Here is a 16,888-nt window from a genome sequence, read left to right as displayed (position 1 = left end):
ATGTCCAAATACATTAAAGTCAAAGGGCGTTTTTTCTTGAGGCGACTTTTTTGTCTCTGTGATGATTTTGTTGCAGTGAATTGTTGCCGCAAATCCATACCTGGTGAATAAATTTGCTCATCATTAGTGAGTAGGACCTTGCTTCTTGAATAGAACACAATGTAATCCATTGCACACAAATCTACCCCGGGTCAAGTAAAACCATAACAAATATGCTAATTAAAACATAGATGAACTGTAGAACCGACAGGGAAGGCAGCTCTATTGACACAGATTCCTAATGCAGATATAAGTAATGTCCATTATGCAGGGAGTTTTCTATGCACTGGAAATCTTCTTGACAATAACCAAACATGGAACAGCTTCAGTTTTCCTATTTGTCTTGATTTGCTCAAGAAACAACAAAAACTGTAATTTATCATAAAACAATAAACAAATAATATTTTCATACAAGCACATGTTAAACAAGAGGGTATACTGCCCAATTTCAATGGAGAAAGTAGAATTCAATTACTGTCATGGGACCTATTATCAAGGATACTCGGGACCTGGGTTTTTTTCCGTAAAAGATTATTTAAACATTCAATAAACCCAATAGAATTGTTTTGCCTTCAGTAAGCATTAATTATATCTTAGTTGGGATCAAGTACAAGGTACTGTTTTATTATTATTATATATCACACATCCCTCCATACCTTCACATAAATTATATATACCCATATCTATACTACGTATAGAGTTTAATATCACAATAGCCTTTGATATAATGATTAATATTGAAGGCATTAACAGAATCTCTTAAAGGCATTCACAGAATCTCTTAAAGGCATTAACAGAATCAGCCATCACAACATTACCCGGTAGTGCATTCCACAACCACACTGTCCTCACTGTGAAGTGATAGAAATGATGGAAAATTAAAGTTATTTTCTTCTAGTCTGAATGGGTCGTCTCTGGTGCAGTGATTCTCTTTATGGGTAAAAAGGTCCCCTGCCATTTGTCTATAATGTCCTCTAATGTACTTGTAAAGTGTAATCATGTCCCCTCGCAAGCGCCTTTTTTCCAGAGAAAACAACCCCAACCTTGACAGTCTAATTTAAGTCTTCCGTCCCTCTAACCAATTTAGTTGCACGTCTCTGCACTCTCTCCAGCTCATTTATATCCCTCTTAAGGACTGAAGTCCAAAACTGCACTGTATACTCCAGATGAGGCCTTACCAGTGGGGATGCACCGAATCCACTTTTTTGGATTCGGCCGAACCCCCGAATCCTTTGCAAAAGTTTCGGCCGAATACCGAACCCTAATTTGCATGTGCAAATTAGAGATGGGAAGGGGAAAACTTTTTTTCTTTCTTGTTTTGTGACAAAAAGTCATGTGATTTTCCTCCCTGCCACTAATTTACATATGCAAATTAGGATTCAGATTCGGTTCGGCCGGGCAGAAGGATTCGGCCGAATCCGAATCCTGCTGAAAAAGCCAGAAACCTGGCCGAATCCCGAACCGAATCCTGGGTTCGGTGCATCCCTACTTACCAGGGACCTATAAAGAAGCATAATTATGTTTTCATCCCTTGAGTTAATGCCCTTTTTTATGCAAGATAGAACTTTATTTGCTTTAGTAGCCACAGAATGACACTGCCCAGAATTAGACAACGTATTAGCTACAAAAACCCCTAGATCCTTCTCATTTAAGGAAACTCTCAACACACTGCCATTTAGTGTATAACTTGCATTTATTTACATTGAACCCCATTTTCCAGTTTTGCTGCCCAGTTTTCCAACTTAGACAAATCACTCTGCAAAGTGGCAGCATCCTGCATGGAACCTATAGTTCTGCACAATTTAGTATCATCTGCAAAAATAGAAACAGTACTTTCAATGCCCACCTCCAGGTCATTAATAAACAAATTGAAAAGCAAAGGACCTAGTACAGAGCAGTGTGGTACTCCACTAACAACATGGCTTCGTTCAAGCCATGATACACAGCCATAAATGTGTTGTATTTGTGATCAGGCTTTGCTGGATCCCCGTTCCTTTAATAAAACAGGGTTTTCTCACACAGGATAAACCTGAAAACACCAGACTCTGATTTTACATTCAAATTAAATAATAATCCTAAAGATTCACTTACTTCTGCCACACACAGATGTTATTGGATTATTTTTTTTCAATAAATACATGACCGAATATAATAATTTTTGTTTCATTTGTTTAACTAGATTTTCTTTTTTTCTTTACTTTTAGGACTTTTCTTTTTAAAAGCAGATGATTTTTTTGGTCACATTTATATAAAAATATAGAAAATGTAAAGGGTTCACAAACTTTCAAGCACCACTGTATATATATTTACCCATCCTGTTTGTCTAACTACCGTCCTGTCTCTTACCGCTAGCCTCTAAACTTCTGGAATGTCTCGTCTTCTCCCGTATTACTAACTTTCTCTGCACCAATCATCTACTTGAACCTATGCAGTCTGGCTTTCGATTTACACACTCCACTGAGACTGCCTTATGTAGAGTTGCAAATGATCTTCAGTCTAAGGCCAAAGGGCATTACTCTATTCTCATTCTCCTGGACTTATCTTCTGCTTTTGATACTGTTAACCCATCTGTTCTAATGCAAGACCTCCATTCAATTGGTATCCGTGATCAAGCTGCATCCTGGTTCTCTTCCTACCTTTCTGACTGCTTTCTGATTTGTTACTTTTGCAAACAAATCCTCTCCTCCTGTTCATCTTAATGTGGGGGTGCCTCAGGGTTCTGTACTTGGTCCTCCGTTGTTCTCCTTGTACACTCTCTCTTTAGGAGACCTTATATCATCATTTGGCCTTAAATATCAACTCTATGCCGATGACATTCAGATTTAGACACTCCGTCACTAACCTCTGACGCTCAAACCCAGATCGCTTAGTAGCTAACTCTTCCTGGATGAACGAACGCCACCTCAAGCTCAACTTGGCCAAGACTGGGCTCATGGTCTTTCCACCCAAACCGAGCCCTTCTCTTCCTTTCACCATTACTATTGATGGCATGACTATTAACCCATTCATGATTAATTGTGAGTTTAAGTTTAATTTCCACAATGATTCCTGTAACGAAAAATAGTAGACTGCGTGAAATAAATTGACTGTACTGCATATTCTATTACTAGCTGATGTAAGGTACAGAAGAAACAGGGTAATGCTCATTTAGTAATTACTATGCAGACCGAGCCATGAAGTCTGCCCCTATAAGCACTCGAGAAAATTTCCCTTGAACTAGTGCTGAACCAGAAGAAAAAATTCACGTCAAGATATTCCTGTTTTCAAACTAACGTAATATGTAGTAAGGTTTCCAATCCAGAACAAGTATGGAAATGAAAATATTACAGTATGTGAGCAAAACAAAAACAATATTTAACTGAGCTCATAATAAAAACGATTGTCAGTGTATATTAAATAAAGGCCTATAATGTGTCTGTCTGCTGCTTTGGTAAGTCAAAAATTTAAAAAGTTTGAAAAACTTCAAGAATAATAGATAACTTTAAAAAGACTGTACAGATGCTGTCAACAAATTCTTGACCATGAGTTGCTTTGGTCAAAAATGTCTTGCATTAATTAATGCAAGTGTTATGGCAGGAGGATGGAGCACCAGTGGGACATATACAGGACATACTATATACTGACTCTGAGTGTATAACTACAGTGTGAAGCAAGTACGATGGCACACAGCTTTAGTGCATGTAATAAAAATAAAGCAAATACATATAAATGCAATTGGCAGCTTACCGTGTTTACCACGAGAGATGTCAACATACTGGCAAAGTCTGGGATGCACAATGGTTTTCAGAATTTGAAATGGACCCAGGATCTTTATGGAGTTTGGTGTGAGGGGAAGGCCATTGCTTCCACAAATTTCATGGAGAGCAGGTGCAAAAAATGTGAAGGCTCCACGGTCTGCATCTATTAAAGGTAGTTTTCTCCATACCATTCTGTGATTCTGTGCTGTGCAAGAAGTGTGAAAATGAATTATTATTTTTATTTGGAGAGAACATGAAGTTAGACATTCTGGGTAATTTACTAACAAAGACACATTTACACCTGAGCAGTAACCAGTCAGTGATTAGTTGTGTTCGGTCAGCTGCAGGTAAAGCAATGAAATCAAATATTCAATTGACTGCTATAAGTTACTACACTATTTACTATACAGAAAGCTCTGAAATATGGGAATGCTTATCCATAGAGGATAATAGAAGGAAATGTAAACCTTTAAAACAAATTACTCTACATAAAGTGTACCAGGCAATGAACAGGTAGCATGGCTACAAACCTGAAACTGCTGATTGAACTACCTTAAAACTAAACATGATGAACGGCGTCCTTAAAGGACAAGGAAAGTATTTTTTTTTTATCCCCCATGATTGTAAAGTCCGCCCTATGATGTACCTGATCGCTAAGTTTTTTTGTGCCAAATACGTTCCGTTCTCCTGTTCCGCATCCTTGTCTGTAAGTGAAGCAAATCATATTCAGCGCCGACATTTTCTTTAATCAAGATGGTGCCGGTTGTTCTAATGCGCATGCGCCAAATCCATTACGCGCATCACGTGCACGCGCGACACTGTAAAGCACAGTTTGCACGTCCTCAAGCTCTGTTAGCTCGCTCACATATGAGCTTTACTGCGCATGTGCTGCCTTTGAACGATTGCATTGCGCAGAATCCTCTGCCTTTGTCTGTCTTGAGATCGGATGCATCATGGGATTTTTTTACACAGTACTGTGCGGTTATTTCTGCAAGCAGCCTGCAGATGTCACCAAAGGCTGTACACAGAGACGATTGGAAGGCAATGCTGAATACACAAAAGGTATGCCTATATCTGAAGCAGGATTTATGTATAGACTTTCCTTGTCCTTTAAAGGAGAAGGAAAGCTACTGAAGCAGTTTATTGGCAATAGATTAGCCACAATAGTGCAAGCTGTAACACTATATTTATTCTGCAGAATGCTTTACCATAACTGAGTAAACAGCTCTAGAATCTCTCTCTGTTTGTTTAGGATATACTATATATAGGTGTGACATCACTTACTACCTGAGTCTCTCCCTTCTCACTCAGAGCTCTGGGCTCAGATTACAGCAGGGAGGGGAGGAGGGAGGGGGAGAGAGAAGCAAACTGAGTATGCTCAAGCCCTAGTCCTGGAGGTTTAAGCTGAAAACAGGAAGTCTGATACAAAAGCCCATGTGTACACAATAGAAGGAAAGAAATGCTGTGGTTTTTTTTTTTTTGACAGAGGACTCAGAGCAACATTACTTTGAAGATTTACAGTTTTTTTTTATATAGACCTTTGTGATAAAGCTTACATCATTTTAGCCTTTCCTTCTCCTTTAATACATGCTTAAAACAGAGAACATTTAAGTCATTTTTGGAAAAACTTGAAAAAGGTCCCAGAGAGGACCAAAACTTTGGAAATGCATTTGTGAATAAAGCATATTGTTTTTTTCACTACAAATAAGGAGTGCGGGTCCATTTACTACGATATTTATATATGTGTATATATATATATATATATATATATATATATATATATATATATATATATATATATATATATATATATATATATATATATATATATATATATATATATATATATATATATACCGGTATATACAAATACAAGAGTCCTCTGCACTCAACCCATTATAGATATATTTAAGACAGAGACATTTTGTGCATACTGCTACTGAAAAATGCCTTACCCTTTAAACAAAACAGGGATTGTTTGTCCATATATTGCAATATATTTAAGCTGGCCAACTACGTCAAAGTCATCCCATATCTCGCCAGTCCTATGCTCAATTTTCATCTGATTCATTAAGAATTCTATTGCTTCATTATACATTTTACAAAGGGACTAAGTTTAAAACTTAGTCCCTTTGTAAAATGTAAAAGGAAAGTCTTGGTGCACTTAGGGTGCCAAATGTTAGGCATACCCAAGTGATTGTATTGACTTACTTGAAACCATGGGCTGGTGCTCCTATCAGCAGAAAACTGCACCGGCCCGGGGTTATTCCAGTGAGCACCACGGATCGATCCTCTTCCGTCTTCTTTTGTCTTCAAATTTTCCAGCAGCAGAAGTATTGTAAAGCATATTACTCCAAGGATCTCTGTCTCTTCTAGTAAAGCTCCCCATGTCTGTTTATCCACAGCTGCGCAAAGAGAAAACATTCAGTTATTGGAAGGGTTTAGCAAGTCAGGCAGCACTTCTGCTGACAAAGCAAATCCCACAGTGAATCCCATTTTGATTTAATCTAAAAAGCAATTGGCCTTTATTTTAAGCCCTGAACAGGGAGCTTACAGTATTTCTTCTGTACATATTCTAAGAGACACACAAAATAAGTATACCTGCATTCTTCTGTACAGACGGCAGGTCAGCAAAAACATCCTCTACAATTTTGTAGCCTCCCAGCACTGGTAGTCCACTTTACTAAACACATTTTTGCAAGAAGGCACCCCCATAGTGTATAGACAGATCCTTTTAAATAATAGATAGAAACGAGCATAGCACACATGTACAGAACGCTACTTTAGTTAAGTCTGTAAAGAAGTACAGGTATAGGATCTGTTATCCAGAAAGCTCCGAATTACAGAAAGGCCGTCTACCATAGACAAAATCCTTTTTCTCAGAATTAATTAAAACAGTACCTTATGTCGGATCCAAACTATGATATAATTAATCTTTATTGGAAGCAAAACAATTCTATTTATTTTTTAAAGGGGTTGTTCACCTTTAAGTTAACTTTTAGTATGATGTAGCGTTTGATATTCTAAGACAATTTGCAAATGGTTTTCGGTTATTATTATTTTTGGTTTTTGAGTTCTTTAGCTTTTTATTCAGCAACTTTCCAGTTTGCAATCTGGTTGCTAGGGTCCAAATTACCCTAGCAACCATGCACTGCTTTCAATAAGAGTCTAGAATAGGAGTCAGAGAGGACTTGAATAGAAAGAGAAGTAATAAAAAGTAGCAATAACAATAAATGAATAGCCTTACAGAGCATTTGTTTCTTTGATGGGGTCAGTGACCCCCATTTGAAAGCTGGAAAGGGTCCGAAAAAAATCCAAGCAAATAACTCAAAAAGTATAACATATAAATAATGAAGACCAATGGCAAAGTTGCTTGGAATTGGACATTCTATAACATACCTCAAAGGTGAACCAAAGGTGAAAGTATTTACTAATATATTTAAAGTATGAAGATGCAAATTATTGACAGATCCATTATCCAGAAAACCCCAGGTCCCATACTTGTACCATAAAACTCAAGGCAAACCAGATATTTGGTTAGAGTTGTAATGTATACTTGTTACGGTATTAGAAAAATACACAGCAGTCACACTCACATTAGAGCTCTGCCAGCAGCCCTTCTCAAAGTAAAACTAAAACTTTCCAGGCACAGTCAAATCTGCCGCCCCCTTCACAGACAGGACAGCAATATCAGGAGTAGGATAGGCTCTAAACAGTCACGTGCTGTGACACCACGCCCTCCTCGTACTGAGTCAGGGGAAAGTGTAACCCGATCACGTGGTCTGTGACATCATTCCTAAGCGACCTTCCCAAGAAGCCTCTGGGAGAGGTAGGCACGATTTCACGTAAAGCACAGCGAGCAGCTGTGTTTGATATATGAGTGTATGTGCTGAAAGGGCTGCATGAGCAATAACACTACAGTGGGTGATGGCTGTCGGTATTGGCAACATTATGTTATGTAGGGAGGGAAGGTGTCAGTAGTCTGCGATACATAGTGGAGTGTATTACTGCCGTACTATTGCCTTATGGGATTCTGGGATTCCCTCCCACCCTCTGGGATTCCCTCCCACTCTGCATTCCCTTTTCGTGGACAATGGGAAAATGCTGTGTAAGATATTTCAATTATTCTATGGAAAGTCAGAATATAGTTCATTATTTGGCCACTGGTATCTCAGTATCTCAATACAAATATTTATACAGAAGTGGCTGACAGCTAGCCTTAGGCTAATGATTATCAAGGTCACTGGTATGATTTTTAATAGAAAGCCCCTTAAGGGATACATGTTCTTTTCTGAGATCCTGTCTGTTATATCAAGCAGGAGGAAAATAAATTGGTGCAGGGCACTCCCTATATTCACAATAGAAAAAACACTTTTTAAAGGTATATGAGGTGCAAATAACCCCAGGTAATCCCACAGTCAGTTACCCAAAACAGTATATAGAAATGCAGAGGGGTTGCACACTCAATGAGAGAAATAACACTTAGTAGACAAAGTTGGTGTTCAAAAAAATTTTCTTTTATAGTAAATGGCAAAAAAAAATGTTTTTTACATCAGACATGCTGGTATATCAAATACAACCGTATTAGCAGAAATATATACATACCACCAGGTAACAAGATCAAGGCAAAAAGAGACAAACCACAGGGAGCAGATACACTTGCCAAAAATGAGTACACCCCAATGTTTCGGCACTATCTCCTTTGTCAAGGGGAATTCTGATGTGTCACCAAGCTATCTGAACTATAAATACTCCATTCAATTAGACTCAAAAAATCTCAGTTTTCGCCCACTTCCGCATTCGCGACGTCACTTACGCCAGCGTTATTACGCTAGGTAAACGCCTAGCGCAATTACGCAGCTCCCTACTTACGCAGGCAATGAAACCAGTATCAGTGTACATTGTACCATAGCAACCACAAGCAGCACATTATACAGTGAAATAAGGGTTTTGGTCATCAAATCTCTGTAACAAAAGGCATTCAATTATAACATCTCTGTCCTAATAGTGGGTGCTGGATAATATCAGGTCTTTAACTACCGGCAGCAGCGCTTTTTAACATAATAAATTTTAACACAATTCATAAATTTAAGTGAATGTATTTTAATATTATATGTTGTTCTTACAGATCACCTAGGATCCTGATGGTGATCTCACAAAACATTTAATGTGGATCTTAATTCTGTACGGCACTGGCACCCAATGAATTTCTCCAATGATAATGGTTGGCTTTACTATGGTAGAGATGGTTAATGGATATCGGCATTTTTTGACACAGCCTCACTATATTGCACGGACACTTCACAGAAAAGAGACATGGGCATACGTTGCTACGATGTTTCCTTGACACTATTTATAAGGCTGATGTTTCATTAACTTACCAGTGAATGTGTGATGGCCATTGTATAAATGATAAGATGTATCTGGCCACTTATGATGCACTGAATTTTAGTACTGTCATTTTAAATGCATATAATTGAATCTTTGCACTGATGCACTTTTCTGTGGTAACATTTGTCACCTTATGTCACCCCAATGAATGGGGATTTTTAGTAGAACACACTGTCACTTTAAAGATGATGATAATATATTAGTATGTCTCTTAAATGATTTTTATGCTGTTATTGCTTTTATATTGAGCACTACTAAGACTAAAATGCTCTTGATATCTTTTTTTTTTTTTTGCGATCCTATGATGAGTAAAGGACATAGGACTCCTGAGCATATAGGTCTGTGATTGATCCTTATGTACTGTATGATTATGTTTGCATACGTATGTTGATATAAATACCCATAATTGTTTATATATGTTGTTTTATCTGTTGGCAGAATCAGGTGAACTAATCTCCATATTGTGTTAAAAAGCGCTGCTCCCGGTAGTTAAAGACATATTATCCAGCACCCACTATTAGGACAGAGATGTTATAACTGAATGCCTTTTGGTACAGAGATTTGATGACCAAAACCCTTATTTCACTGTATAATGTGCTGCTTGTGGTTGCTATGGTACAAAGTACACTGATACTGGTTTCCTCGCCTGCATAGGTGGGCATTTACCCAGGGTAGAAACGCTGGTGTACGTGACGTCACCAAAGCGGAATCGTGCGAAAACTGGGATTTTTTGTGTCTAATTGAATGGGGTATTTATACTTCAGATAGCTTGGTGACACATCAGTATTCCCCTTGACAAAGGCTTTAGTGCCGAAATGTTGGCAAGTGTATCTGCTCCCTGTGCTTTGTCCCTTTTTGCCTTGATCTTGTTACTTGGTGGTATGTATATATTTCTGCTAATACGGTTGTATTTGATATACCAGCCTGTCTGATGTAAAAAAATGTTTTCTGCCATTTACTATAAAAGAAATTTTTTTTTAATACCACCTTTGTTTACTTAGTGTTATTTCTCTCATTGAGTGTGCAACCCCTCTCCATTTCTATATACTGTTATATCAAGCAGGACGGGTACAAATAACATGGCACTAGTTTTTGGGCATTAAAGAGCAACTCTGGCAAATCAGCTTAGCTTTAATTGATTTAACATAAATGATTTAATTTTGACGATGATATTGAAAAATGGAAAATAGTGCACTCTATGTGGTCCTGTACATACTGTATAGGTTGCCTCCCTGTGTCATACTGCGCTTTCACCCAAAATCCATCTGCATGTCACTTTGTGTTTCCTTGCAAAATCCATCTGCATGTCACATTGCACTTCCTCCCATAATCCATCTGCATGTCACATTGCGCTTCCTCCCATAATCCATCTGCATGTCACACTGTGCTTCCTCCCAAAATCTATCTATGTCTCATTGTGCTTCCTCCTAAAAATCCACCTATTCCATGTGCTCCTTTCATCAGCTATGTGCATGTCACAGTGCCCTCCTTCTAGCAGCCCTGTTCATGTTAAACTGCCCCCAGCAGCTTTTTGCAACTCGCACTTCCAGCATCCATGTACATATCAAGAACATCCAGATATTGTATGAGTGGCCAAGTTCCTATTATTCTGGTGATTTGGGTCTGCAGCTCAAATGATCATAATTGCACTAATTGATGAGGCGCTGCAGCTTCAGTTTTTTTGAAACAAGGTTCACAAAGGGCATTTTATTCCATCTTAATAAGCATTAGTGTTAACATTTAGGACTCGGCATCTGGAGTTGCCTTTGTCTGATTGTGCTGTGATAGTGGAGGAAGCCTCTTTTTAAATTAACATTTTTTGGATGCTGGAAAAAGGAATTAGAAATAAAACAATGATGGTGTAGGGTATAAGATCCTGTAGAAGAAAGCTTTCTGCAGAGTCCTAGTTGCCATTTCATGTAAGTTTTACCATCTATATTGTGTGCTTTTAAGTGAACAATTAATTGACTGAAACGTGGTTGATAGATTTAACTATTATTTTGTGGTAGTCTGTGTTTTAATAAATAACATATTAGGCAATTCCTCACTGAGCTTGGCACAAACATTTTAATACCCCACACAAACTGCAGTAGCCCATTGATCCATACTAGCACAGAATGTGCATCCAAAAGACCTCATATATGTATTGAATTATGTATGCAATCAAATGCATTTTAATATTACGTTTCATTAACTGCTCCCCAGTTAATGAAATCAATCTGCCTTATGCAGTTAGTGCTCTAATATAGAACCTGAGTGATCTTCATCTTTCTGCTAAACTTGAAAATACTGGGCTGCAATATTTATCTTAATTTTTCAGTGGCATCATGCACAAATATATATTTTTTATGAATATATATTTCAAAACTGAGTATGGATTATGATTGCTGGGCCCAAGAAAGTACAGAATTATATGTGTGAACTCAATATGTTATGTGCATTCCTCGGTTTTTTGTGTGCCCTGGTGAATGCACACTTGCACAGAATAGAAGAAATATTGCTTAAATGGTACTTTATGTGCTAATTCCATGGCTCAGCTGTGTTAGTGCTCTGATTGAATAAACAGTATGTCTAGCCAGTATACATTAAGCAGGATATAAATGGGCCAATAACTGCCTGGTGATATGGCCACTTTTGCATGTATGGCAGCACTATGTGGTCAGGGCTTAGACCTCTGTAGGACTGGTTAGAAAATTCCAATTCCATGGGGTTGTTCACCTTTAAATTAAATTTCAATATGCTATAGAGAGTGATAGTCTAAGACAATTTGAAATTGGTTTTCATTTTTCATTATTTGTGATTTTTGATTTATTTTATTCAGCAGTTCTCCAGTTTGCAATTTCAACAATCTGGTTGCTAGGATCCAAATTACCTCAGCAACCATGTACTGATTTGAATTAGAGACTGGAATATGAATAGGAGAGGGACCGAATAGAAAGATGAGTAATAAAAAGTAGCAATAACAATACATTTGTAGCCTTACAGAGCATTTGTTTTTATATGGGGTCAGTGACCCCCATTTTGAAATCTGGAAAGAAGTCCAAAAAATAAAAATTGATGGCCAATTGAAAAGTTGCTTAGAATTGGCCATTCCACAACATCCTAAAAGTTAACTTAAAGGAGAACTACCCCTGTAAGTGAGCTACATCTTCAAAACAAAATTCTTCACCCTACTTTGTGAACTACACTTCTATCCATTTGTCAAAAATTATCATTATTTGATCTCTCAGATGAGCTTTAGTGAACCAAATCTCACATTACAGATAGATAAATGTGTAAAATGTCAGATGAATGTTAACAGAAAGAGATATATAATATGCACCATTAATTGCTAGTTAGTTTGTTGAATAAAAAGTAAAGTCTCACAATCGGTTTGAATAAGAATTTTGATGCTTGGTCTGTTCACAGGTCCAACATTTCTTACATTGGCTAAACCCTGGCTAGATATTTTAAATGCTGGACCTATTACACACAAATTATATTTTATGCTGTAGCCATTCCTAGGCTATATGCTCTTATTTATTTATCTGCTGGTGTGTAGTCTAGCAAAAACTTGCAGGAATATCAAAAGCGAATACAGTTTGAGCCATTTTGGCACTTGTTACTGCTTTTCTTTGGATTTTTGTGTACAAAATATTTTTCAGAAGACCTTGCTTGTGATGATCAGTTTCCAGTAGATATTAAACCTCATTTGACCATCTGTGAATGATATGAAGATCATCCAATTTAAATGCTTCCATCCGTGGACATGCTGCATTTTCAGGCCAAGTGTTATGTTTATAAGAACCATAAAACATTGCTTTAACATGTGTTTTTAAAATGAAATGTCCAAACGTTTTATTGTCATGAAGATGAATAATCATGGCCTGGTTGTACCAAGTTTCAAGCAACACTAAAGCTGTTGTTATATGTAGCACTTTCTAAAGTAAGTGAATTCTGCAGCCCAGCACTGATAAGACTAGGTATTTTTGCTGCAGGTTGTGAACCTCAATTTTCCACTAGTGCCACAGATTCTCAGTTGGATAGCAGTTTCTGACCACAATTGTAGAGCATACACCTTTCTGTCCTTGAACCATTCCAGTGTTATATTGGTCTTGTATTTAGGATAATTGTCTTGTTGAAATATGAACTTTTGAAAAAGCTTCAATTTTTTAGTTTTTCTTTCTTTCTTTTTTTTTTTTTTTGCAGTATTTTTCTGGAGTTTGCAACATCCATTTTCCTTCTATTTAAACAAAAATATACTGGATTTGCTCTTTGTTATAGGTTGACAGATTTTACACATTAAAAGTACATGTCCAGAATGAACTCTTGCTCAACAAGAGGGCACTAATTGTGTGCTTTGTTGCCCTAGATGCACTATTGATTTCTCATAAGAAATTGATTGTGGAATCTTAAAATCTGAGCCTTTTCTAATGGTAATTTACAAGTTCAGTTTATAAAGTGCAATTTGGAACACAATTAGACATTTTTTAATTCCATAATCATTGCTGCCAAGTACAACATCCACTGCAATTGAGAGTAAATGTGGTGTCACTTCTTAGACATGCCTTCAAAACATCATTTATATCCGGTTCCCCAGTGTCAATGGATGAGCTTGCACATCTTCCCTCCTTTTGTATGCAAATAGCTAAATGTATTGCTGGGGATCTAAAGAATACATGGTGAGATAAATCTGTAATGTGCTCTTCTTTAGTTAATATTCAGAAATTTTGTAAATAGTGAAATCCTAAGCAAAGATTTGCAGCTTAGTACTTTAAAGGTGGCCAGTCAGTTTATTTTCTTCAACTGGGGCAACGCATGGTATGATCCCCTTTCTTTTGTTCTGATTGTTTGTGCACAGAAAATTAATGATTGGAACAGGAAATACTAAGGCTAGTGGCAGACGGGGAGATTATTCGCCCAGCGACAAATCTCGTCTTCTGTGGGTGACTAATCTCCCCTGCCTTCCCACCGGCTAAAATACGAATCACCGGCGGGATCGCTTCGCATTTCCGAAGTCACTCGAAGTTGCTTTCAGGCAACTTTGGGTGACTTTGTAAATGCAAAGCGATTCGTATTTTAGCTTCGGAAAATGAAGCGATCTGAGTGCCATTCCACCTGCGATTCTAGCCGACAGGAAGGCACGTAGAGGAGATTTGTTGTTGGGCAACTTATCTCCCCAGAACGCTATGTGTGCCACCACCCTAAAGAGTAGTTTTGGCAATGCCCCAAGCATTGTCTGTCAGGCCATTGATAACATTTTAAAACCTGCATGGTTCCCGGACTGACTGACTGACTTCCATATGTTATGGTGGACTGATATCCATCATACCAACAAACAGTACTTGTAGGTTTAGTTCTCCTTTAAGTGAAGCCTTTAAAAAAGAAGTTTTAACACTGCACAATGCTAATGTAATATCAGAAACTAGCACAGTGCAGAACAATCTTTTAACTGGGGCCCATCAAATCTGATTTTTACCGCCATATGAGCCATAATATGGTTGCAACTTATCTACAAAGCTATTTTTGGCTGACGACAAAGCAAAATTCACTTGTCACCAAGAAAACAGAAGTGTAATATTTATTGCTTCGGTTTTCTTATGACTTCATATGCAGCTGTCCTGATCTGATTTAGCCATTAGCGTTTCCCAAATCCAGGACTCGTATATCCAGGCCTAAATAATTTGTTTACTGTGGCAAGTTCTCCGTATTCAGTTTGATAAATCTGGAAATATGAAATTTGTCTGTTTTAAGACCTGAACAGTCAGTCAGAGGAGGAAAATGTCACAGGGTTGAAACATGCATGTGGTGTCCTTAGTAGAAGGATGCCAATCCGTCTTGGAAAACACAATGTTCTCAAACTTACATTAAGGTGGTTCATGTTACATCAGTGTGTGTGAGGAGCAAGATGCAGTGCATCACACACAGCCAGCTATTCCTGTAACTGTGACTATTACAGCTGTCCTGCTGGCCTCACAATCCTTACAAGCCATAACAGCTAACTCAGCATGCTGAACCAATCCCCCTTTCTGAAGGCTAATTTAATCTAGGTTGTAGTACATTGAAGAGAAAGTTCCCAAAGAGGTGGTTATTAACAACAACATTTTATTTGGCTTCTTATCAATAAAATGAAACCTCATCCGCCTGGGCACCTTTATTTGCGGAGACAGAGAGCCATTAAAAAAAGCAACAATGAAAAGCATAATCACTAGTAGAGGGCTATATTCACAAATAACATATAATCTACATATTCATCTACTACACCAATTTTTGAAATATGCTGTACTGGCTTGTGTATATTTTTGTATTTAATAGCAATTGGTTGATCACACTATTTTTAGGGATGTGTCCTTAAGGTATGTGCACCTGCTCCCTTGGTATAATGCATTTCTCTGGGTTGTGAGGGACAGTTGCCTAATATAGTGGAAAGTGTAAACAAAATATACATTGTATGAACTTTGTTTCGTATAAAGCTGTGTGTCCAAAGCAAATAACTGTGCTTGAGGTTAGTGCCCATAGATTATTGTTTGACAGTCAACATTAATAGTGCCAATTACAATAAAAACATAAATATATGTGTATATATTTATCTTCACCCCCAGTGGCTTTACCTTGCTGTTGAGCAATTCAAATTCCCATAAACTCGAAATTTGACCAGTTGAAATTTATATAAAAAAATCTATATAGGATCGAACCGAAAACTCAAATCGAAGTAGAATCGAATTTTCTCCAAAAAAAAATCAAATGTCAGGAAGGCAGCAAATCCAAAATTGATCCAAGGCATCTCCCATTGACTAAAACAGCAAATCGGCAGGTTTTAGGTGACGAATAGTCGAATTTGAGTTCTTAAAGACCCAGAGTATGATAAATCTTTGAAATCAAATTTGAATTTTTTTTTTAGAAAAACTTGAATCAAATTTTAACAATTCCCTAGTTGAATTTGACCATTTTGGTCATTAAAAAAAACCTCGAAAATTAGATTTTTCAATTCAACCCTTGATAAATCTGCCCTAAGTACAGGGCATGGCAAGCTAGACGAGAAACCTTGTTTGACATTATAAGTCTGTTATTACTGGAGGATACTAACACATCGACCTGGCTAATTTGGCAGTCAGCAGTAGCCCAGACACAGCTCAGGGTCACAGCTCAGTTCAACAGCTTCCTTTGGGGATGGGATTTTAACTCTGCCTCATGTTCTTCTCTGTGAACTGTTATCAATGCAATACCCCATAAGGATTGGATCATAAGAGTAAATGATCAGTTATCTGGATTGCTCAGGACCTGGTGGTCTTCTCTTCCGGGTAAGGGATTTTCCCCAATTTAGATCACCATGCCTTTTAAAAATAATGTAAACATTAAATAATCCCATTATAGCTTTAGAACAATGTGCTAAAAAAAAAACTTGTGAGATAGCCTTCAGGACTCTGGAAAATGGATTTCCAGATAAGGAATTCCATACTTGTATGTTGATTATCTCAGTAAGAATGCATTGCATGTTTTTAATTCAGATAAAGGAAATGCAATACTAAAAATGCAGTCTTTGTGTATGTAGGTATGTGTATGTATGTATGTGTGTATATATATATATATATATATATATATATATATATATATATATATATATATATATATATAAATTTATCAGAATTCATATGAGTCAGCGCTATTTGTTCTGGCAAAAAGTGTGATATATGAATCCCCAGCCTAATGTCTGTAGTGAAAGTTCAGTAAGACTGTCTTGA

The 16,888-nt window shown here is 37.3% G+C and overlaps 1 protein-coding gene and 1 pseudogene across 5 annotated transcripts in view; one reads left to right on the top strand and one right to left on the bottom strand.

Moving 5' to 3' along the window:
* LOC108704442 overlaps window positions 1–4,005 on the bottom strand; it is a 71,540-nt pseudogene extending 67,535 nt beyond the window's left edge.
* A 3,452-nt stretch (window positions 4,006–7,457) lies between these two features.
* The window catches only part of aimp1.S (aminoacyl tRNA synthetase complex-interacting multifunctional protein 1 S homeolog), a 32,204-nt gene continuing 22,773 nt past the window's right edge, over window positions 7,458–16,888 (top strand). Inside the window, exon 1 of one of the 5 annotated variants that reach the window (XM_018233274.2) lies at window positions 7,458–7,605. Coding sequence is in view for 2 of the 5 variants with exons in the window: in XM_018233258.2 (XP_018088747.1) it covers window positions 7,802–7,884 (83 nt within the window). In the remaining 3 variants the exon portion in view is untranslated. 5 annotated transcript variants of the gene reach the window in all.

The sequence above is a fragment of the Xenopus laevis genome, chromosome 1S, assembly GCF_017654675.1.
Source record: "Xenopus laevis strain J_2021 chromosome 1S, Xenopus_laevis_v10.1, whole genome shotgun sequence".
Lineage (NCBI taxonomy): Eukaryota > Metazoa > Chordata > Amphibia > Anura > Pipidae > Xenopus > Xenopus laevis.
The sequence above is the reverse complement of the archived record's forward strand: the minus strand, read 5'-3'. Positions and strand labels throughout refer to the sequence as shown.